At 51.9% G+C, this 23,444-nt stretch overlaps 1 protein-coding gene across 2 annotated transcripts; it reads left to right on the top strand.

The window, feature by feature from the left end:
- Positions 1 to 4,590: 4,590 nt before the first annotated feature.
- On the top strand, positions 4,591 to 21,658 carry TMEM114 (transmembrane protein 114). 2 transcript variants are annotated; one of them, XM_070460668.1, is made up of 6 exons: positions 4,591 to 4,865; positions 5,152 to 5,232; positions 16,878 to 17,015; positions 18,600 to 18,700; positions 19,256 to 19,510; positions 21,480 to 21,658. In XM_070460668.1, the coding sequence occupies exons 1-6, from the start codon at positions 4,646 to 4,648 to the stop codon at positions 21,522 to 21,524; spliced, it is 840 nt and encodes a 279-aa protein (XP_070316769.1). In that variant the 5' UTR covers positions 4,591 to 4,645; the 3' UTR covers positions 21,525 to 21,658. The 2 variants fall into 2 exon arrangements, with proteins under 2 accessions (XP_070316769.1, XP_020737720.2); XM_020882061.2 differs by lacking the exon at positions 21,480 to 21,658 and having other exon boundaries at positions 18,600 to 19,347.
- The last annotated feature ends 1,786 nt before the right edge of the window (positions 21,659 to 23,444 follow it).

The following is a 23,444-nucleotide window of genomic DNA, read 5'->3' as shown; positions in this document are numbered from 1 at the left end:
CTCCCTCCTTCCCTCCTTCCCTTCTGCCCTTCTGTTTCTTTTAAATATTTGTTCTTTGCATGTCTGAAATACACTCCTCTCCGCTTCTCAAAGTGTCTCTCACATCTTCTAATAATAATATTGGTATGACTCTGCCTAAGTCACAAAGTCCTTTTTTTTTTTTTTTTTGAAAACAGACTTTCCTTCTCTCATTCATTCATTTTTGGCTGCACTGGGTTTTTGTTGTTGCGTGGGCTTTCTCTAGTTGCGGCGACAGGGGCTACCCTCTAGCTGCATTGCAGTGGCTTCTCTCATCGCGGAGCATGGGTTCTAGGGTGCACGGGCTTTAGTAGTTGTGTTAGTTGCCCCAAGGCATGTGAGATCTTACCAGACGAGGGATTGAACCCGTGTCCCCTGCGTTGGCAGGTGGATTCTTAACTGGAAGCCTGGTCACAAAGTACTTTTACACTCACCATCCTGACACCCTCCGTAGTGCCCTCCTGGGTCTGGTGGGTACGATTACCCACTTTTTACAGCTGAGGAAAAAAAAAAACCAAACTGAAGCTCAGAGCAACTTCTCAGGGCTCACACAGATGCTGATTAAAGACTCAGGACCAGCCTCCTGAAGTGCTGTGCAAAGCTGTTCTCTACCAGCTCGGGGTTCGGTGTGTGGCTTTGGTCCTAAAGGTGGTGCTTTGTTTGATTTCTGCCTCGGAAGCCTTCTGGTTTTATCCTGCCTCTTCAGCAGACTGGCTGAGTAGTCAGAGCATCCGTTGTTTGATGTGCCCACCCCCCACCCTGCCCCAGATTCATTGAAAAACATTACTTTCTGTTCATTTTACAGTGACTGAGCATGATTCAGGTAGATTCTATCAAAATCCTCAGGAAAAAATAGAATGATCAAAGCCTAACAAGGTTGTCTTTGCAATGGGGCATGGAAGAAGGTCTCCTTATGGAGATGAGGGATATGGGACCCAGTGAAGGAAAGCGCCCGTACCGGGTGGAGGGGGGTACCATCCACCCTGCCACCACCCCTTCTCCTGGCTGTGGTCATAGCGCCTTGGTTGTCCTTTGGGGACACTCCAGTATTCTGGCCTGGAGAATTCCATGGACTGTGTAGTCCATGGGGCCGCAGAGTTGGACACAACTGAGCGACTTTCACTGTCCTTTGGGGAGCCAGCTACCTTTGCCAGAGAAAAGACAGGATGCTCAGTTAAATTTGAACTTCAGATTTAACAGCAGCAGCAGTTTTATTTTCTTTTTAGAATAATTAATGGCTTCTCTGAGTCTTCGTTGCTGCGCACGGGCTTTCTCTAATTGTGGTGGACATGGTTACCCTCTAGTTGCAGGGCATGGGCCTCTCACTGTGGTGCCTTCTCTTGTGAAGCACAGGCTCCAGGGCACGCAGGCTTCAGCAGTCGTGGCTCTCAGGCTTAGTTGCCCTACGGCATGTGGGATCTTCCTGGATCAGGGATCGAACCTGTGTCCCCTGCATCAGCAGGTGGATTCTTTACCACTGGACCACGAGGGAAGTCCAACAAAAGTTTTAAAATATAAGTGTTTCCCACATACTGCATGGAGCATATTTATACTAAAATTTTATTATTCATCTGAAATTCGAATGTAACTTTGTGTGTGTGTGTGTGTGTGTGTGTGTGTGTGTGCGCGTGCACGCTCAGGTGTGTCCGACTCTTTGTGGCCCCATGGACTGCAACCTGCTAGGCTCCTCTGTCCATGGGATTCTCCAGACAAGGATACTACAGAGTGGGTTGTCATTTCCTCCTCCAGGGAATCTTCCTGACTCAGAGACCAAACCCACATCTCTTAAGTCTCCTGCATTGGCAGGTGGATTCTTTACCTCTGGTGTCCCTGGGAAGGCCTCAGATGTAACTAACTGGGCACCTCTGTTTTTATTTGCTGCATCTGGCAGCCAGGACACCTTTTAACTCAAATGGTGAGGATGGGACCAATTCACCCTCTCTTGGTTTCAGGAGCAGGAGGGTGATTGATCCAGGCTTGGCCAGGTGGTGCCTTCTACTCCTGTCATTCCTAGAGATTGGGTCAGAGATGGGGGTCCTGGAAATCTGACCTGCACCACTGAGAAAGACATTTGTTCTTTTTGTTGGGATTGCTAAGTGATGAAAAAAGTAGCTTCTGGGGTTCCAACCAATGAGAATCTGAATAAGAATGAAGCCAGGAGAGGACAAACAACTGAAAGATGTAGAGAAATGGAGAGAGAAGAGATTAAACTGTAAAGATGTTATTAGGGGGTCCTGGGACCCACTTCATTGAATTGTACCTTCAGTTAGGCTCCCAAATGTCGATGGAACAGTTGAGGACTCTTTGGATGATGGTGTGATTGAAGATAACAATAGTAACATGATAGAGTGGAAGGCGAAATCTTTAGTGGGGATGGTTAACTGTATGTGTTCACGCTCAGTCATGTCCGACTCCCCGACCCCATGGCCTGTAGCCCACCAGGCTCCTCTGTCCATGGAATTTTCCAAGCAAGAATACTGGAGTGGATTGCCACTTCCTTCTCCAGGGGATGCTCCCGACCCAGGGATCAAACCCGCGTCTCATGCATCTCCTTCATTGGCAGGCGGATTCTTTACCACTATGCCACCTGGGATAACTCAGGAGATGGTTACGGGAGATATCAGTCTTACTCAGATGGTGGTTGAAGGGGTCACAGAGCAGAATGGTATGGTAAAATCAAGGGGAGCATGTGTTCTTGCTGGTGATGGCTCTGTTCAGGGTGCTGCTGCTGCTAAAGGAGATGAGGATGCTAGTGATGAAGAGTAGGATGGTGTTGGTGGAGACAATTAAACAAGGAAAAGAGTAGTTGTCAGCCTTAGTCTATCACCACATCCTATCAAGTCAACCACTCTCAATTAAAAAAATAATCTATTCACTTCTCCACCTACTCCCGGCTGCCCCACCATGGCCTGAACATCCAAACATCTCTTGTGCTTCTATGGTTAAGTTGCTCCTAATTGACTTCCTTGCTTCCTGTGCTGTCTCCCTACAGTCTCTGCTCCACAATATAATCGGTAGGGAGAGTGAGATGTTAAAAAATGTAAATTACAACATTTCACTTACTCTTTTCAAACCTGACCAGGAGCCTAGACTAGAAACCAGACTCTCTTTTATTGACAGATAGCTGATTTAGAATGTGGCCTTTTCAAAATTTTATTTACTTTTAATCAGAGTCTAGTCGCTTTACAATATCGTGTTGGTTTCTACCATACATCAATGTGAATTAACCACAGGGATACACAGGTGCCCTCCCTCCTGAGCCTTCCTCCCACCTCCCACCCCACCCCACCCCTCTAGGCTGTCACAGAGCACAGGATTTGCGCTCCCTGCATCACAGCAAATTTCCACTGGCTTTCTAATTTTGCATTTAGTAATGTATTAATATATGTTTCCATGCCACTCTCTCAATTTGTCCCACCCTCTCCTTCCCCCACTGTGTCCAAGTCTGTTCTTTATGTCTGTGTCTCCAGTAAGTGTTAGTTGTGTCCAACTCTTTGCCACCCCCATGGACACTGCTGCCTTGCAAATAGGTTCATCGGTACCATCTTTTTAGATTCCATATATATGCATTAATATACGATATTTGTTTTTCTCCCTGACTTACTTCACGTGGTATAATAGGCTCTAGGTTCATCCACCTCATTAGAACTGACTCAAATGCATTCCTTTTCATGTCTGAGTAATATTCCACCATACATACATATACCAAACTTCTTTATCCAGTCCTCTGTTGCTTCCACGTACAATGTTTTCTTAATTTCTGCTCTGCAGCAAAATGATTCAGTTACACACACATTCTTCTTTAAATGTTCTTTTTCATTATGATTTATCATAGGATACTGAATATAGTTCCCCGTACTATGCAGTAGGACCTTTTTGGTTATCCATTAAAGAACTTTTATATAAAAAAACTGATCTATCTTTTTTCTCTGTAGCCAGCCTAGAAAAATCAACTGAAGGGGGAGATTTTGCAGAAAGAGTGGTTGAAGCTGGAGGGAGAGGCTATTGAGGATGATCTGCAAACAGGACAGGTGCTAGCTGTCCTTCCTGCTCCCCCCGCCCCTACCCCCTTACCCCCTCACCCCGTTTGTGGGAAGACTGCCTTCCGCCCCCCACTCCCCTCCCTCCCCCCCGGGCACCACCCTGCCCTTTGCCCTGTGCTGACGTCCCTGTGCTGGGCACAGAGGAGGAGCGCTCCCCGACTGAGCCCGGAGCTGTGAGAAGGGCGTCGGAGGGCAGTCTCCCTGAGCTGGGGGTGGGCGGTGGGGCGGCGGGGAGGGCTGAGAGGAACGGCAGAGGCCGGGCAGAGCGGGGAACGGCTGGGATGCGTGGAGAGTGCGGGAGCGGATAGGAGCGAGGAGGGTCTGCGAACAATTGAGGAGCGAGGGCGAAAGGGTGCGCTGGGCAGCGCGCGTGGATCGAGGTGGGGTTTTAGACCGGGATGGGGTCTGAGCGGAGAGGCGGTGCAGGTCCCAGCGCGCAGGTGAGGGGCTGAGGGGCGGAGCCAGGGGCGGAGGGAGGGATCGAGGTCCTGAGGACCCAGTTCTGGCTCCCAGAACCCGGGCGCGCGAGCTGCGGGAGCTGGGAGCTGCGGGCGGCGGGCGGCGGGAGGGGTCGCGGCTCCGCCATGCGGGTGCACCTGCGCGCGCTGGCCGGCGCGGCGGCGCTGACCGGGGCGCTCAGCTTCGTGCTCCTGGCGGCGGCCATCGGCACTGACTTCTGGTACATCATCGATACCGAGCGCCTGGAGCGGGGCGGCCCGGGGGCGCGGGGCCCGGCGGGGGCCGCCAACCGCAGCCAGCTCGAGCCTCTGAGCTCGCACTCCGGCCTCTGGCGGACCTGCCGGGGTAAGGGGGCACCCGGGGAGCCCGGGCGGTGGTCGGACCTGTTGCTTGGCACGCACTGGGCTCTCAAGCCCCGGAGCCCGCGAAACGCGAGGTCCGGGGCCGGACAGGAGGTGGCCCGGGGTCCTGGGGCTGCCATCGCCCCTCTCAGAGGTGCCCGGCTCAGCCCACCGCTGCTCCGCGCTCCCACATCCCCCGGGTGGGACATCCAGGCGGGACGTGGGGACGAAGGCGCGGGCCGGGTCTGAACCCCCCCTCCCCAACCCACCGATTCCTCTGCCCCACCCAGTCCAGAGCCCGTGCACGCCGCTGATGAACCCCTTCTGGCAGGAGAACGTGACTGTCAGCGACTCGAGCAGACAACTTCTCAGTGAGTCCGGGGAGGGTGAGACGGGGGGCGGAACCGGGGCTGGACGCCAGTTTGGGAGCATTTATCCAAACAGGGGGCAGGGGCTCTGCGGAGGAGAGGGCGGCCGAGGTGGCCTCTGACACGGGCAGGAGCGGGGGAAGGGGTTTGGGAGAAGGAGGCGCGGCCCTCTGGCACCACGCGTGAAGTTGTGTGGTGGGGGATTCATTGGACAGACGGCGGCAGGCTCTCGGTGCGCCGGGCACCGGGGTGCTGCGCTCCAAGCCCCAGGCCGAGCGCTCAGGGGGCGCACAGGCTAGCTGGCGAGACCGAGGGGAAGTGCGCAGCTCCGTTTCAGAGTGGCGCAGCACGGGGGAGGGTGACTTGGGGCCCGAGGAGACCCCGTAAGCAGCCTGGGGAGCTGCCGGCACGCCCCGTGGTCAGCCCTCGCTGCCTTCTCGCTGTTCAGGACAAGCGCTTGGCAGCACCAAGGATGCAGCAAATATTGGCTCAAAGATCCGAGAGACGAAAACCAGGAGGCAAAGGACAGCTCCCCATCCCCAGGGGCCACGTGTCTGTTGTTCCTGGCTGACTTCCCAGAGCCTGGCACGGTGCTCCGAAGTCAGAAAAGGCGGCAGGATTTGAGGACAGAATTCGGCCAAGCAAAGGGGGCTGGATAAACACTGGAGGGAGGAGGGAAAATCAGAGTCGTGGTTCAGTTCACAGGCGGCCAGACCCGCAGCTGAACGCTTTCCGTTTTGGCTTTCATTTAATCCCCACAGCCTTCCTACAAAGTTCTTGTCGTCTCCATCTTAGTCTTTACTTTTCCAAAGAGGAAACATGCCTAAAAAGAGGTACCATAGAAAGGAAATGATGAGGAAATGAGGACTGAGTTCCACAGACCTTGAAAAGTATGGGCAGCTTTTGATAGACTTACTGAGGGTTGGGGGTGGGACTCCTAGAATAAAGACCAGTCCCTGGCATGGCCCTCCAGGGCTGCCAGGGCCTCTCTCCAGCCCCAATCTCCCCTTTTCTCTTTCTGGCTGTGTTGGCCATGCACCAGTTCCTGGAAGTTGCCACATTTCCTCCCACCACAGGGACTTTGCACATGCCATTGCCTCCACTTGGAGTCTCCCTGCTCCCATCCTGCCAGCTTGTCTTGATCAGTTCCGACTCACAGTACAGGTTGTGTGACATTTTTAGAGTTAAAAGCTGACCCCCTCACTAGACACTGAGCTCCATGCCAGCAGGGACCATGTCTCTCTTGCCACAGCTGGAATCTCAATATTTAGCACAGAGCCTGGGCTTCCCAGGTGGCGCTAGCGGTAAAGAACCCGACTGCCAATGCAGGAGATGCAGGTTCAATCCCTGGGTGGGGAAGATCCCCTGGAGGAGGGCATGGCAACCCACTCCGGTACTCTTGGCTGGAGAATCTCATGGACAGAGGAGCTGGGCAGGCCACAGTCCATAGGGTTGCAGAGTCGGACACGACTGAAATGACTTAGCACACACAGCATTGGCACAGAGTAGCCCATGAGCTAAGGTTGGCTGAGCAGGTGTGAGAGTGAATGCAAACTATTTTTTTGAGGTGGAACCCAGTCAATGTTTGTTGAATGAATAAATAAGTACATGAGCGAACCAGATGGCTTCTCTGAAGTCCACTGGTGTGCTGGAAAATGCTTAACAACTGGCTCGCTGTGGGAGGGGATCATCTTGATTTGTGGCATTTGCCAACCTCTGTGGAGTAAATATTCCCACTTCGGTCAATTTCAGGCTGTCAACATGATGTCAACTGGCTCTGCATATTTCTGAAAACTTAACAGTTGACTGACTCAATGGTTATGAATTGGAGCAAATTCTGGGAGATGGTGGAGGACAGAGGAGCCTACTGTGCTCCAGTCCCTGGGGTCACAGAGTAGGACAGGACTTAGTGACAGAACAACTCTGATATAATCCAGCTCCAGCACACCGTGGGCTGCCCTCTTAGTTCAGTTGGTAAAGAATGTGCCTGCAATGTGGGAGACCCGGGTTCGATTCCTGGGTTGGGAAGATCCCCTGGAGAAGGAAATGGAAGCTCACTCCAGTATTCTTGCCTGGAGAATTCCATAGACAGAGGAGCCCTGCAGGCTACAGTCCATGGACTCACAAGAGTCAGACACGACTTAGCGACTAAACCACGACCAGCACACCACCGCGTGAAGTCCCCCTGAGGGAAATATCCGCTAGATGCTTGGAATGTGAGGGGGGTGGGTGTGGAGGAAAGGAAGGGATCTCACGAACTCTGTCCTCAGCTCCAAGTTGTACCAGGAAGACCTCTAGGCGTTCTCAGAGCATTTCAAGCATCATCAGGAATTCCCATTCAAAAACTCCTGTCATGTGTTAGCTAGCAGGCTTCTGAATGGATCACTCTGGTCCACAGCGAAGGCTGGAGAATGTAACCAGGAGGTGCTGTGTCAGTTACTACTGCCTTAAAACAAAGTTGGACGTCCCTTTGCACGTGAAAATTGTGCCTATGCAGCCTATTTATTTATATAAAATTTAAAAATGTATTTATTTGGCTGCGCCTGGTCTTAGTTGCGACATGTAGGGTCTTGGGTCTTCATTGTGGCATGAGGGATCTTTTTAGTTGTGGCATGCAGGATCTTTAGTTGCAGCATGTGAACTCTTAGTTGTGGCATGCAGGATCTCGTTCCCCGACCAGGGACTGAACCCCGGCCCCCTGCAATGGGAGTGCAGAGTCTTAGCTGCTGGACCAGCAGGGAAGCCCCAGCTTATTTTTGTTTATTTGTTTAATCAAGTAAACAAGAGGGTTTTCCTATGGGGGAGGGGAAAAGAATAATCAAGAATTTTTGTCATAAACTGAGGGCTGGATGTCTAAGTCCAGCTTAGACCTTTACCAGGACCCTCTGTGATCCCGGGGTTGGTGTCTTAACCTGCCTGAACCTCAGTTTCCACATTTATCCAAACGAGAATAACCAAACCCTAAAGGGGTGTGGGGTCAGGATCCCACAAACTAGCTGGATGAAAAAATAGACTTTTACTTGGCACCCCGATTACTGCCTGGTTCTTATGTGATCTCCCTGTTGCATCAAAGAATGATTTGATGTAAACGTGCTGGACACGTACTAAGAGCTCCATAAACACTAGTCCTCTGTACCTGTCCTTCCAGCCTCTCTTAGATGCAGTCACATCTGTGGCCCTGTGCTGGGCTGGATGCTGGCCTTCAGCCTACTTATCACATCAACAGGTAGACTGGACGGCTAACCAGTCAGCACTGGTCTGGCCGCTTCCTGAAACTTGATAATGCCACAGCCCTGCGTAGTCCAGGGTTTTGAGAAACAGGCAAAACCCACGTCCACAGTCTGTGCATCTTTTCACCCTCTGCCCCAGGCCTAAGCCCCAGCTTCAGCTGCCAGCTAGGCATGTCATTGTCGTTTAGATGCTCAGTCGTGTTGACTACTTACGACCCCATGGCCTGGACCATGCCAGGCTTCCCTGTCCTTCACTATCTCCCAGAGTTTACTCAAACTCATGTCCATTGAGTCAATGATGCCATCCAACCATCTCATCCTCTGTCGTCCCTTCTCCTGCCCTCAATCTCTCCCAGCGTCAGGGTCTTTCCCAATGAGTCGGCTCTTCACATCAGGTGGTCAGAGTATTGGAGCTTCAGCTTCAACGTCAGTCCTTCCAATGAATAATCAGGGTTGATTTCCTTTAGAATCGACTGGTTTCATCTCCTTGCTGTCCAAGGGACTCTCAGGAGTCCCCTCCAGCACCACAATTCGAAAGCATCGATTCTTCGGCGCTCAGCCTTCTTTATGGTCTAGCTCTCACATCCGTACATGATGGCTTTGGGCAAATTCCTCTACCTCTCTGAGTCTCAGTTCCCTCATGGGCAAACTGAAGATAACTCTCCTCTCTCCTTATAAGAACAGTCGAGGATGACACGAGAGAGTGTATTTAAAGAGCCTCACGCAGTGTCTGGCCCCCTAAGTGTACCCTGAGTGCGAGCTGCTCTTACTGCCATGTACCATCAGAGAAGAGGCTGGCCCTTCAGACCTCATGCTCACTGAAAATCACCGCCAGACACAGCTTTTCCCCAGAATCTCTTTATCCCTAGAGAGTTTTGAATGTTGGCCAATTTCTTTTATTACACGAAGAGGCTGTGTTCCTCTTTGGACCTGCAGAAAAGTCATAGAGGACAGAGGCCAAGTGACACGCAGCATGTTCTGTGAGTCAGCCTTCTAGACAGACCCCCCTGAGGGCGTATGGGAAGAACCATTGATTTTTTTCCTCCAAGAAAACCCACGCGGGCAGCTTGCTTCTGTACCCAGTAAAACTTCACCTTGCTTGGATATTTTATCTTCTGGATTAGCTCTGGGGATGTCAAGGGTTTGGTTCCCTGGCTAGGGACTGGGATTCTTTTTGGCAAAGAGAGCCAGTCTTCAAATTCAGCACAGTTTATTATTGTTACTTTTATATTTTAAAAATATTTTCTTGGCCCGGCTGCATGGCATATGGGATATTAGTTCCCTGACCAGGGATTGAACCTTTGCCCTTTGCATTGGAAGCTCAGCGTCTTAATCACTGGACTGCCAGTGCAGTCCCAGCACAGTTTAGAGCCACTCAGGCTAGTTGTATCAGCCTTTTGAAAGTAAGTGATGGAAACTCAAATCATAATGTACATGCATGCTAAGTCGCTTCAGTTGTGTCTGACTCTTTGTGATCCTATGGACTGTAGCCCACCAGGCTCCTCTGTCCATGGGATTCTCCAGGCAAGAATACTGGAGTGGGTTACCATGCCCTCCCCCACGGATCTTCCCAACCCAGGGACCGAACCCGAATCTCCTGCGGCTCCTGCATTGCAGGCAGATTCTTTACTGCTGAGCCTCCAGGGAAGCTCCCAAATCATACTAGTTGAAACAAAACTCGGAATTCCTGGCCCATGGAAATGAAAAGCTCAAGCCCCCCAGGATCTAAAGAGTTAAACAATTTCTTTCGTCTTCTCTCTGGGCTTTGCCTCTGTCTGGGATCTGCTTTCAACTAAATCCTCTCCTGTCTCAGCAACCAAAATAGGAGACTGTTGCCCAATCACTCTGCAACTCCAGATCAGATCGGATCACATGCCCAGGACTGAGCCAATCATTGTGGCTGAGGGCAAGGAGTGTGCTGATTGGCCAGGCTGAGTCATGCCGCCTCTCTCAACAAGATGGGGTGGGGTCAACCTCATCATAGATAAGGTCCCCCTTACCAGTTGTGTGACTTCTGGCCAGTCAGAGGCTTCCATAAATGGGCTGTTTTATAAACAACAAGGTCCTACTGTATAGCACAGGGAACTATATTCAATAGCCTGTAATAAACTATAATGGAAAAGAATATGAAAAAGAATGTATATATGTGTGTAACTGAGTCACTTTGCAGTACAGTAGTAATTAACGTGACATTGTAATTCAACTCTACGGCAATGAAAAATAAATTTAAAAAATAAATGGGCTGCTTTGAGATGAAATGAGATCATATAAGCAAAGTGTCCAGCATAGTTGTTTTAGTTACTCAGAGATGGTTAAGAATCCAGCTTAGGTTACCTAAAACAGGAGGGAAGTTGTTGTCTCCTTCTAAGTCATGTTACCTCCCTGAGCCCCAGGCGTCTCATCTGTAAAATGGGGCTTTGTAGTTGTTACTCAGCAGCAAAGTCGTGTCCAGCTCTTTGGGACCCCATGGACTGCAGCACTCCAGGCTTCCCTGTCCCTCACGGTCTCTCGGAGTTTGCTCAAACTCATGTCCATGGAGTCAGTGATGCCATCCAACCATCTTGTCCTCTGTCATCCCCTTTTTCTCCTGCCCTAAAATGGGGCTAATTATTGCACACTCTTTTTTTTTTTTTTTTTGACTTAATGCTGGGGATAAAACATGGTGAGACTGGTGGGGTGCTTTCCACGGACAGCTTAGTGTCTAGTGCAGGAGGCAGACAATAAACACCTGGTGACCAGTGAGTAAATAAACAAAATGGTTTCAAATAATACTAGGTGTAACAAAGGAAGTAAAACAGGGGCATGGAATAAAGGGAGGTGGGGACCCCTTTCTATGGAGTGGTTGAAGAGCAGTAAAAATAACAGTCAGTGCTTAAAGAGCAGGTGGTGTGTGCCAGACCCTGTCCTGAGGTCTTCACGTGTTTCAATCCATTTAATCTCCACAACAGTCCCATGAGGCAGGTACTGTGATTTATCCTCCTCACTTTTCAAATGAGGAAACCAAGGCACGGGGAGGTTGGGTAAGTGACCAAAGTTTTCCCAGTAACTGGTTGATCTGGGATTTGAACACAGGCAGTTTCTACTCTCTTAGAATGATGCTACACTGAGGGTAATTTCAGTATAATGTGAGTGTGCTGAGACCGGAAGGAAAATTCCTAGCCTGTTTCTTGGGTTTGGAGTCCTGCTCTTCTCCACTGCCCGCAGTAGGAGCTCAACACTTGAGAACTAAGATTACCATGTAGAATTAATAATGCTAATAATGTTGCAAGAGCAAATAGGTGCAAGAGATTTTTTCGATTCAGAAATGTTTTGTTGCAAAGGAAAAGCAACCCCAGAGAAAAGCCAAGATGTTCATGCTAAGAATAACTGCATGAATGATCCATTATCGCACTGTTCAAAGAATAGCTTGATGGGCAGAGCAGGTTTCCTGAATGCTTGTGAGGTCAGAAAGCCCTGGGGTAGTTAAAGAAGTAATAGTCTTTCTGTTATAGAGAGCAGAGAGGTGCGTTCGTGCTCAGTTGTGTCCAACTCTTTGTGACCCATGGACTGTAGACCACCAGGCTCCTCTGTCCATGGGATTCTCCAGGCAAGAATACTGGAGTGGGCTGCCATGCCCTTCTCCGGGGAGTTTTCCCAACCCAAAGGTCTAGCCTGCGTCTCCTGCATTGCAGGCAGATTTTTTTTTTTTTTTTTTTAACCACTGAGCCATTATAGAAGCTAAGAGGGCAGAGAGGTATCATTCTCCAACAACATCAGAAGCACTAGCAAAAGAAGAAAGTCTCAGGAACCATTTCCCAAAGGGGAAAACGTCACTATCTTTAGTTTCAAACCTTGTCAGTGTGACTTGGAGACTCCACAAGATCCTCAGAGATATTCAATCCTATTATACGTGGTAAGGAAGTGGATTTTTATTTTTTTGTGTGAATTTTCAAATCTGTTGTCACCAGAATGTGGCTCCGTGGAGGACTGGGACTGCATCTTTGTTGTCTTCCTGATCTCCAACATAATTATTATTATTTTAAATGATTTTATTTATTTATGGCTCTTCTGGGTCTTCAGTGCTGCTCAGGGCTTTGCTCTAGTTTCGGTGTGAGGGCTGCTCATTGCGGTGGCTTCTCCCGTTGTGGAGCATGGGCTCTAGGGTGCTCGGGCTTCAGTAGCTGAGGCTCCCAGGTTGTAGCTACTCTGTGGCGTGTGGGATCTTCCTGGACCAGGGATCAAGCCCGTGTCTCCTGCATTGGCAGGTAGACTCTTTACCACTGAGTCACCAGGGAAGTCTGTGATTAATTCTAGATGGTAATCTTAGCTCTCCTGTGTTGTGCTCCTACTGTAAACACTGTATCGGATTGGGTTCATTGATTCTTTTGTTTTTGCCACGCAGCACATGGAATCTTATTTCCTAGACCAGGGATCAAACTCAGGCTTCTGCATTGGAAGTGTGGGGTCTTAGCCACTGGACCACTGGGGAAGTCCCAACACTGTAGTGGATTGAAGGGTATCACCCTCCAGAAAAATGTGTCCATGTTCTAACAGGGTCCAGTACCCAGGAATGGGACCTCATTTGGAAAAAGTATCTTTGCTGCTATAGTTAAGGCTCTCAAGATCATTGTGGACTAAACCTACATCCTATGACAAGTGTCCTCATAAGAAAAGGAGAATTGCAGAGGAGAGAAGAGAAGGTCCTAGGAAGATGGAGGTGGGCATCAGAAGGATGCTGCCACCAGCCAAGGGATGCCAAGCCTTGCCAACAACCACTAGAGGTTGGAAGAGGCAGGAAGGAGTCTCCCCTGGAGCCTCTGCAGGGACCAAGTTCCTGCTGACACCTTGATGTGAGAGAATAAATTCCTCCTGCTTTTAAGACATGTGCTGTTGTTGCTCAGTTTCTAAGTCATATCTGACTCTTCGACCCCATGGTCGGCAGCACGCCAGGCTCCTCTGTCCTTCACTATCTTCCAGAGTTTGCTCGAACTCATATCCATTGAGTCGGTAATGCTATCTAACCATCTCATCCCCTGCCGCCCCCTTCTCCTTTTGCCTTCAATCTTTCCCAGCATCAGGGTCTGTTCCAACGAGTCAGCTCTTTGCATCAGGTGGCCAAAGTACTGGAGCTCCAGCTTCAGTCCTTCCAATGAATATTCAGGGTTGATTTCCTTTAGGATGGACTGGTTGGATCTCCTTGCTGTCCAAGGGACTCTCAAGAGTCTTCTCCAGTACCACAGTTTGAAAGCATCAATTCTTCAGTGCTCAGCCTTCTTTATGGTCCAACTCTCACATCCATACGTGACACCTAGTTTGTAGTAATTTATGATGTCAGCTCTAGGAAATTAAAATAGCCGTCTCAGCTATAGACGTGGCCACCTTGTTTTTTCCTTATCATCATGCTCATGTCCTTTGTGACACTCAGTCTGTAATCATCCTCTTTATTTTCCTGAGAGTCTGTCTCCTTCCTGGACTGTGATGTCCGTGAGGCCAGAGACCTTGTCCCCTGCTGACAGAGCCTGGGGAGGCTCTGTGGGGCCCATAGACATTTGTTTCCAAATGAGATGAACCTGGAGATGGGGACCTTTCCAAGTAGAACAGAACTCAGAATCAATATTTATGTCCCCAGACAGCAGTCCTGAAAATCAAAAACTAACAAAAGACCAAGGCACACAGAAAAAAAAGTACTAACCAAAATTTCAGCAGGAAATATTATAACTCTCCCAGGGGGAGCCCTGTTCTCGTCCAGATATTTAATTGAACATGTATAGGAACTCAGCCGGCAGTGTCTGGGGAGCTCACACGTGGGGCTGCGGGGACGAACCAACTCCGGGAAACCTCATTAATTTCTAAATGAGAAATGATTTCATTTCTCAGCCAGTGTCTGGAGGCAGTGCCATGCAGCTGACAGGCCTTAGCAGAACCCGGTTTTCACACCAGCTGTTGTGGTTCCTTGCCAAAGATCTTTCCTTGAGAAAGAAAGGAAGGAAAAGAGGGAGGGAGTGAAGGAGGAAAGACCCCAGGTCCCCGTCCCCTGGAATCACATTTTGTCGTGTGACAGCCCCAGGAAGGAGATGAGCCTTGTCTCCTTGACTTGCCAAGGCTGGTGGCATTTAGGGGCTTGCAGACCAAGGGGTGTGATCACAGGGGAAGGCAGACTGGATGATTACCTTCATCATCTTTATGGTTGGTGGGGTCATGGTGTATTTAGCCCGGGCTCTATGGGCTTCTGCATTTCCTCCATGCACATTGTCCTTATGGTAATACAGCACACCGTCCAGGTCAGAGACGTGAAAGCGGAGCTTCTGAGGAATGAAGCGACTCACAAAAGACATACCGTTTGGGGACTGAGAAGGGGGAGGGGATGGATGCTGGTGGCACTTTTGCCAGTGGTTCTTTCTCTGGCTTCCCCCTCCTCTCTCCTGCTCAGTCCCCGCCCCCCCCCCCCCCCCCACTACCTGTCACTCTTCAGCCTCCAGTGGCTGGAAGGGGAGTGGGGGGCATGGCTGGGGCAGACCCTCCAGGGTGTGAACTCCTGCATCTTCTCTGGCGGTGTTCTCTGCTGGTCCAACCCTCACATCCATACATGACTACCGGAAAAACCACAGCCTTGACTAGACGGACCTTTGTCAGCAAAGTGATGTCTCTGCTTTTTAAATCGCTGTCTAGGTTGGTCATAGCTTTGCTTCCAAGGAGCAAGCGTCTTTTAGGTTCACGGCTGCCGTCACCACCTGCAGTGATTTTGGAGCCTAAGAAAATGAAGTCTGGACGTGAACTTGGGAGCCGTCTTTCAACCCACTACACCCCTCTGCTGGCTACTCTCACTATAGAGACCAGAGCGACCTGTAGACACTGAAGTTAAACTCCGTGTCTCTTAGGCCTCAAGACCGTCTGGTGGCCTCCGTCTCACTCAGCGCTGCGCTTAGTCGCTCAGTCGTGTCCAGCTCTGTGTGACCCCATGGACTGTAGCCCGCCAGGCTGCTCTGTCCATGGGATTCTCCCGGCAAGAATGGTGGAGTGGGTGGCCATGCCCTCCTCCAGGGGATCTTCCCAACCCGGGGACCGAACCCAGGTCTCCCGCATTGCAGGCGGATTCTTTACCGTCTAAGCCACCAGGGAAGCCCTCTCATTCGGAGAGAAATTAAACATCTTCCCGATGGCTCCGAAGCCCCGAGCCCCACGTGAGCTGCTGTGAACGCTCTCCCCTCCCCACGTCCTCCTTCTCCCTCACCCGCAGCCACCGTCGTGGCTCTTCCCGAGGAGGCCCCAGCGGGCACACCCCCTCCCATCTCTGACCCCCCTGTTCCATCCTCCCAGTGGTTCCTCAGTTCTTGCCCCTCCTACACGGCTGCCTCCCTCACCTCCTTCAGGTCTTTGCTCTGACGTCACTTCCTCAGTAGAGCCGCTGCCCTGCCCCCTTCCTTCAGGGCTTTGCTCTGACGTCACTTCCTCAGTAGAGCCGCTGCCCTGCCCCCTTCCTTCAGGTCTTTGCTCTGACGTCACTTTCTCAGTAGAGCCACTCCCCTGCCCGCTTCTCAGAGTTGTTCACGCCGTTCCCCATGCATTTGTCACCATTTCTCAACTTCGTCACTTACTTGTTCACTGCTGATCCCACACGGCAAAAGTCTCGGTGAATTTGCCTATGCATCTGCCAATCTAGGAACAGAGCGTGGCACCCAGCACGTACTCGATAACGTGTGCTGAGTGAATAAGCGAAGATCAAGGACAATACTTACTTATGGGGTGCATGGGATTTAAATGAGATAGTACTTACGCAGCAGAAAGCCTGGCATATCTGAGCTTCGATAACCGTGGCTATTAATCATATTAATGGCTCCCCAGGTGGCGCTAGTGGTAAAGAACCCGCCTGTCAGTGCAGGAGACATAAGAGATGCAGGTTCGATCCTTGGGTCAGGAGATGCCCTGGAGGAGGGCATGGCAACCCACTCCAGTATTCTTGCCTGGAGAATCCCAAGGACAGAGGAGCCTGGTGGGCTACAGTCCATAGGGTTGCAAAGAGTCTGACACGACTGAAGCGACTTAGCAGCAGCACATTAATCGTATTATTATCATGACTATTCTTTATAATTTTGTTATTTATTTAGGCTGTGCCGGGTCTTCGTGGCTGCTCGGACTTTTCTCTAGTTGTGGTTCCAGGGCTCCTCTTGTTTGAGAGCATGGGCTCCAGAGCACAGGCTCAATAGTGGTAGCACATGTAGGACCTTCCCAGATCAGGGATCAAACCTGTGTCTCCCACATTAGCAGGCAGATTCTTTACCCCTGAGCCACCAGGAAGCCCATATCATCATCACTATCGGCAGTAGTAGTGGCCATTTCCCCGCCTCCCCCCAGCGTTTGGCTGGTCACAGGAAGTGCTCTGTGGGTGTTTGCTGATTGATTGAAGCATGTTAGTAACTGCCTCTTTCTGTCTCCCCTAAGCCATGCACGGGACGTTCGTGATTCTGCTGCCGCTCAGCCTGATCCTTATGGTTTTCGGGGGCATGACGGGCTTTCTGAGCTTCCTCCTGCGAGCCTCCTGCCTCCTTGTGCTTACGGGGACCCTCTTCTTCTTTGGAGGTAGGTGCCTGCCCGGCATGGGGCCCGGGTGCCAGGAGGGGCCGCACACGGTCCCCCAGAAGGAAGGAGGGTGGGGAAGACCGCATCGCCTCTGGGGCTTGGTTTGCCCCGCTGTGATCTCCTAGCCGGAAGCGGTAAACGGGTTTCCTGCCCGGGGTCCCTGGGTCTGAGGTCCCAGGAGAGAAGCCTGGGGGTGAGAGCAGGTTCTGAGAATCGTTTTCACTGTTTCACAAAAGAAGCTGAGTCCTGAGCGCTTCAGGGTCAGGGTCACGGGCTGGCGGGAGACGCGCTCTCTCATGCACACTTTTCATCCTGATAGACATTGCTTTGCTTTGATTGATTAAAATCAGGCAAAGTCGGCAATGGCTGGGTTTCAAAGATGGGATCTAGCACTTAGCTGGTAGTTTTATAGCCTCCTGCTTATTTACTCATTTACTGGCCATGCTGCATGGCTTGTGGGGTCTTCGTTCCCTGACTAAGGATTGAATCTGAGCCCTTGGCAGTGAAAGCGCGGAGTCCTAACCACTGGGCCGGTAGGGAATTTTCCTGGGTCATCTGAAATGGTCCTTAAAAAAAGAACAAGAACAGGGACTTCCCTGGTGGTCCAGCGGCTGAGACTTCATGCTCTCCATGCAAGGGACCTGCCTTCTGCCCCTGCTCAGGGAACTAGACCCTGCGTGCTGCAGCTAAACACCCTGCACCGTCACATAAACCCAAACACAAGACAGGAACAGGGGTGACACACCCACTCGGAATCCATGGAGGGAACAGCAAAAGCAGTGCCCGGAGGTGAGAATACCACAAGGCTCCCTCCCATCCACTGTAATATTATTAAGAAGATCGGCCTTGATAGTTTGCCCAGTGATGAATTCTCCAAATGCGCCTCCCCAGGAGAAGTCTCCATCTCTGATTTGCCACGAAACGAGGCAATGAGCACTTGACACGTGGCAGGTGCCAACGTGGAGCCGAGATGTAGATTGAGGTTAATGTGTTTAAACAGCTACCCGGGGCCAGCGACGGGACTGGACAGCGGGTCCTAATCACATGGGGATGGGGACCTGCCCGTGTGCAGGCTGCTGTTCTGGGTGCTGGGGAATCCAGCGCCGACCCCTTGGGACTCACTCAGGGCAGATGGACATTAGCTGGTTCATAAACATGCAAAATTCCAGTTCTGACCTGGGCAGTGATGGAGCGCCATGAGGTGCTGTGAAACCGTGGGAGGGGGTGGTTTGGCCAGCTCTGGGCGGGTGGGGCGGGGAGGTCCGGGAATTGACAGGAGCTGAGATGGATGGGGGCTTCCCAGGGGGCTCAGTGGTAAAGAATCCGCCTGCCAATTTGAGGGAGATGCAGGTTCCATCCCTGGGTGGGGAAGATCCCCTGGAGGAGGACATGACAACCCACTCCAGTATTCTTGCCTGGGACATCCCCTGGGCAGAGGACACGCCCCCCCCCCCCCCCCCTTAAGATGGATGGGGAGGAGTTACCAGCGGCAGGAGGGGCGGGACCGAGGACGGGCCGCAGTGGGAAGGAGGGCTGGTGCTGGGTGTGGGGGGGTCCATCTGCTCTCCTCTGTCCCCACTGCAGCCCTGGTGACCCTCGCCGGCATCAGCGTCTACATCGCCTACTCGGCCGCGGCCTTCCAGGAGGCGCTGTGTCTCCTGCAGGAGAAGACTCTGCTGGACCAGGTGGACATCCGCTTCGGCTGGTCCCTGGCCCTGGGCTGGGTCAGCTGTGTTGCCGAGCTGCTCACCGGGGCCACCTTCCTGGTGGCGGCCCGCGTGCTTAGCCTGAGACGGCGGCAGGACCAGGCCATCTGAACGGGGGTGGGGCGGGGGGCGGCTCCGGCTCGAGGGCGGAGGGTGCGGCTTGGACTGGAGGGTCCAGTGCTCAGGGACACCGTCCTGGTGGGCTGCGGCTCCCTCCTGGTCTGAGGCTACCACCAAAGAGCCGCTGTGGGCTGAGCCCCGCGTCTGGCATCGCATTAGTGCTGCCTGGCATGGGGGATGCTGTGTCCAGGCACCTGTGTGTCTGTGGACTCTGGAGGAGCCCAAACCCGTGAGACCACAAAAGCGCCCCCTGCATCACTGCAGCCTCCGTGCACTTCCCTGGTTTCACTGCATCCTCACACCTGCCCTTTGGATGAGTCTCTCTTCTCTGTTAAGGAAACGGAGGACCAGAGAGGTTAGGTAAGTGTTGAAAAAACACACAGTGAGCTAGAGGCATATTCTCCGACATCGCAGCTTTTCTGGGTGGTTCAGGCTGACTGGCTGCGACCTGGATCGTGTGTGTGGAGGTTGCTGCATCTCAGACACTGGGCTTCAGGCTTCCCCGTGACCTGGGACCAGCCAGGAGGCCCCGTGGGAAACCGGGGGGAAGACCACAAAGACACGGGCTCCTCGACATCCAGATGGTGGACGTGTCCTGCCTCACCTACCCCAGCCAGGCTCATGCTCACCTGGTCCCATCCTGAGCCTTCAGCAGAACAGGTTTCATTGGTATGATGATTCTCCTGCCTGCAATTCGGGAGACCTGGGTTCCATCCCTGAGTCAGGGAGATCCCCTGGAGGAGTGCATGGCAACCCACTCCAGTATTCTTGCCTGGAGAATCCCATGGACAGAGGAGCCAGGCGGGCTACAGTCCATAGGGTCGCAAAGAGTCAGACACGACTGAAGTGACTTAGCATGCATGCACACACACACACACACACACACACACACACAGAGTCTCCTCTAAAGCAGTGGGGATTGTGGGTTGCTTCTGCAAGCATGGGAGGTCTGCGGTCACAGGCCAGGTCCTGGGGACGTATGACAGCTCTTCTGTGAAATAACAACACCCCACAGCAGTTCTGTGGCTGGAGGTGGAAGGCGTTTTCTTGGCGTGGCCCCAGTGGGTCTGGCTGGGAGGCTGTGCTCACCTCCGTGGCCCCATTGGTGCTGAACGCTCTTCAGAGAAGACTCGGCTCCTTTGGGGTGAAAATCACTGTAGTTTGGCTTTTTCTCGTGTGGCGGGGAGGTTCAGTCTGGAATAGGGAGCTGAGAGGTCTCCGAGGAGTTGGTCAATGGCTAGGGCGATATCTGGGGACTAATCATAACTCTTCCTCCCTCCTCCAGAAAATTCCATCCCTCTTTCATCCTGATATTCTGGCCCATGGGGATGGGGGCCCCCAGAGTGGCTGCGTGTCTGAACTCCCCTGGGGCAGTGCTGCTCCCATGTCAGCGCACTGGGAGTCCAGACCTACTTGGCCAGGGTCTCTGAGTCGGTGGGTCTGGGTGGGGCTCATTTTGAAGCAGTTTCCAGGTGATGCAGACACTCCTGGGCTGGGACCACCCTTTGTTTGACACTGACCTGGAGAGTTTGTTAAGTGTCAGGGCTGGCTGTTGCCTTGCTGCCCATTAGCATCATGAGGGTATCTTAACCCCCTGATCCCGGGGCTGAACCTCTGCGCTGATGGTCTCCAGGGGGGCAGCCCAGGCGTTGATGATTGTTAAGACCTCTTCTGATGACTCAACATTAGTTAAGGTTGAGAACCTGCTCCGGTAAGATTCTGAGTCATGAGATGTGTGGAGGGCCTGGGGAGATGCAGGTTTAAGATACTCCCCAGGAAGGACTTCCCTTGCGGTCCAGTAAGACTCTGTGCTTCCAATGCAGGGGGTGCGGGTTCGATCCCTGGTCTTGGAACTAAGATCCCACCTGCTGCATGGCATGGTTAAAAACAAAATAAAATACCTGTTAGAGAAACTCCTCAGGAAGGGCAGATGGTTCAGGTTTGGGGACCCCTGGTGTGGACCAGATGAGAACATTAAGATAAACTGCATAACATCGTCATCCTCACCATGACATCATTCCTTTTGCCGTGACGTCACTGCCTTCATTGTGCCATCCTCCCCCTCACCGTAGCATGCCCATCATCATGAAGTCAGCATCCTTAGTAGGGCCTGGTCATCATCACGGCTGACACCCATTGAGTCATCGTTTACTATGCACCTGCATTGTCTAGTGAACCCATCAATCAGTCATTCAACAAACCCCCGAGGGCCGGCCGTTTATGCTAGGAGCTAGGGGCGGTGACCCCACCAGAGCGAGCCCTTGCTCTCTTAGTTGCCACATGGTTGAGGATAGAGGCAGGTGAAATATATGGCTGTTGGTGATGACTATGTAGATGTGCAAAGTGCATACAGGTCAGAACTGAGATACAGATGGACTAAGCTAAGGAGAGAGTGCAGGTCATGCGTCATGTCCGACTCGTTGTGACCCCATGGACTATACAGTTCATGGAATTCTCCAGGCCAGAATACTGGAGTGGGTAGCCTTTCCCTCCTCCAGGGGATTCATCCCGACCCAGGGATCAAACCCAGGTCTCCCTAGCCACCAGGGAAACCCAAGAATACTGGAGTGGGTAGCCTATCTCTTCTCCAGCGGATCTTCCCAACCGAGGAACTGAACTTGGGTCTCCTGCATTGCAGGCGGATTCTTTACCAGCTGAGCTACCAGGGAAGCCCCCGAGCTAAGGAGAGAAAGGGGGTACAATTGGGACTGAAATTCACATCTACCTGATTCCAGTGTACTTCTGGGTTGAAATCACTGCTGCTGCTTCCCTTTCTGTCTAGTCTGAAAAAGTGCAAATAAAGTGGATTGATCATAAGGCCCCGTGGCAGTGGGTGAGTGCATTTCGAAAAATCAGGTTCTAGTCTGGGGAGAAAGATGAAAAAAATTTCAAAAAGCGAGAGCAAACTGTGATGGTGAGAGGGCGGTCTCTGCTGCCACCTGCTGGTCATATCGGGGAACTGCACCAGAGGCTGGACTTGATATTCAAATTAGACCAAGGATATTTGTTCTCAGCCATTCAGTGGGTTAAACACTGTAGGGCAGGGGTTCTTAACTGCGGGCGATTCGCCGCTCCCTCTCCACTTGGGGCCTTTGGGGGTGTCTGGAGACAGTTCTGGTTGTCATTACTGGGGACGGGTGCTACTGGCCTCCAGTGGGTGGAGGTCAGGGCCGCTGATCAACTTCTAAAGGGCATGAGACGACCCCCCAAAAAGAAAGATCTAGTCCTACCTGTCAAAGCGCCCAGTGCCAGAAACCCAGCTATGGGGAAAACGAATAATTACAAAGAGAGAGCACGTGTGTTCTCAAAGAACTGACTACATAGTTGTAAAGAATCTCATTCATTCAATAAACACTTACCAAACACCTGTTACCTGCCGAAAACTGTGTTGGGATCTGAGAACATACCTGTGGGCATGGATGACAAGATCCCTGCCGTTACATGGAACCCGACGGCGCACGTGTGAACCAGCAGCGCATGTGAGAAACACACGGTGAAGAAAACAGGGTCATGAGATGGAAGGTGCTGGGAGGGGCTACTCTCGGGAGGACAGTCAGGAAGGGTCTCTGGGAGGAGGTGGCATTTGTGCAGAGACCCAAAAGAGGAGCCCTCCATGTGGGGAAACAGCTGACCAGGCAGGTGTCAGCACGTGCAAAGGCCCTGAGGTGGGAACAGGCTTAGGTGTTTGAGGGAGGGAAGGAAGGCGTGTTGGGGGATGGTGGTAGGAGGTGAAGTTAGGGAGCTGAGGAGGAGGCAGAGGAAGTGGGCTGAGGGTTCCCCCTGGTCCATGATAAGGAGGTTCTTCATGGTTGAGCTGTCTTTGGGATTCTGTCCTATCTCATCGCATTCCATTTCATTCCACCCCTATTTTGAATATATTTTCAATGTTTTGCCTACATGGTGCAGCATGCAGGGTCTTAGTTCCCCGACCAGGGATCGAACCCGTGCCCCCTGAAGTGAAAGCACTGAGTCTTAACTGCTGGACCACCAGGGAAGCCCCTCCATTGATGTCTGGGGGTCAGAGGTGTGTCGGCTCTAACACAGCGGTTCTCACCACAGTCTTCACATTAGCATCATTTGTGGGGTTTAAAATAAAACCGAACTTCTAACAGCTGAGCCAAAAGGAAGCCAAACTTTGAAAGTGGGCCCAGGCACTGTATTTAAAAAAAAAGTTCCCCGGGTGACTGTGCTGTGCAGGGGTGGGGTGAGAACCCCTGCGGAAGCGCCTTTGGTTGGGTGTGGAGAGCAGACGGAGGAAGGGGCTTCTCCAGTCATCCGGGGCGATGAGGGTGTTCGAGGGGGAGGCAGGGCTTGGACTCAGGGTGGGCTTTGGGGGTTGAGGGGAGGGCGCTTTTACTGTCAGGAAAGTAAATAGGACAAGAGGGGGAGGAAGTGCTTGCCTCCCCAGAGCTGTGCCTGGACCTGTGTTCTTCGGTCCAGACCTTGCTGGACCCTCTGATGTGGACGGTCCATGGAACTGACTCACTCCCCACTCAGAGAGGATGGCTCTGCCTGGCGATGAAAGTTCATTCATTCATTCGTCCATTCATTCGTTGACTCACTGTCCACCCTCCATCCAGCCATCCACAGATATGGTCATCAT

The sequence above is a fragment of the Odocoileus virginianus genome, chromosome 33 (assembly GCF_023699985.2).
Source record: "Odocoileus virginianus isolate 20LAN1187 ecotype Illinois chromosome 33, Ovbor_1.2, whole genome shotgun sequence".
In the NCBI taxonomy this organism is placed as follows: domain Eukaryota; kingdom Metazoa; phylum Chordata; class Mammalia; order Artiodactyla; family Cervidae; genus Odocoileus; species Odocoileus virginianus.
This window is presented reverse-complemented; position numbering and strand designations above follow the sequence as displayed.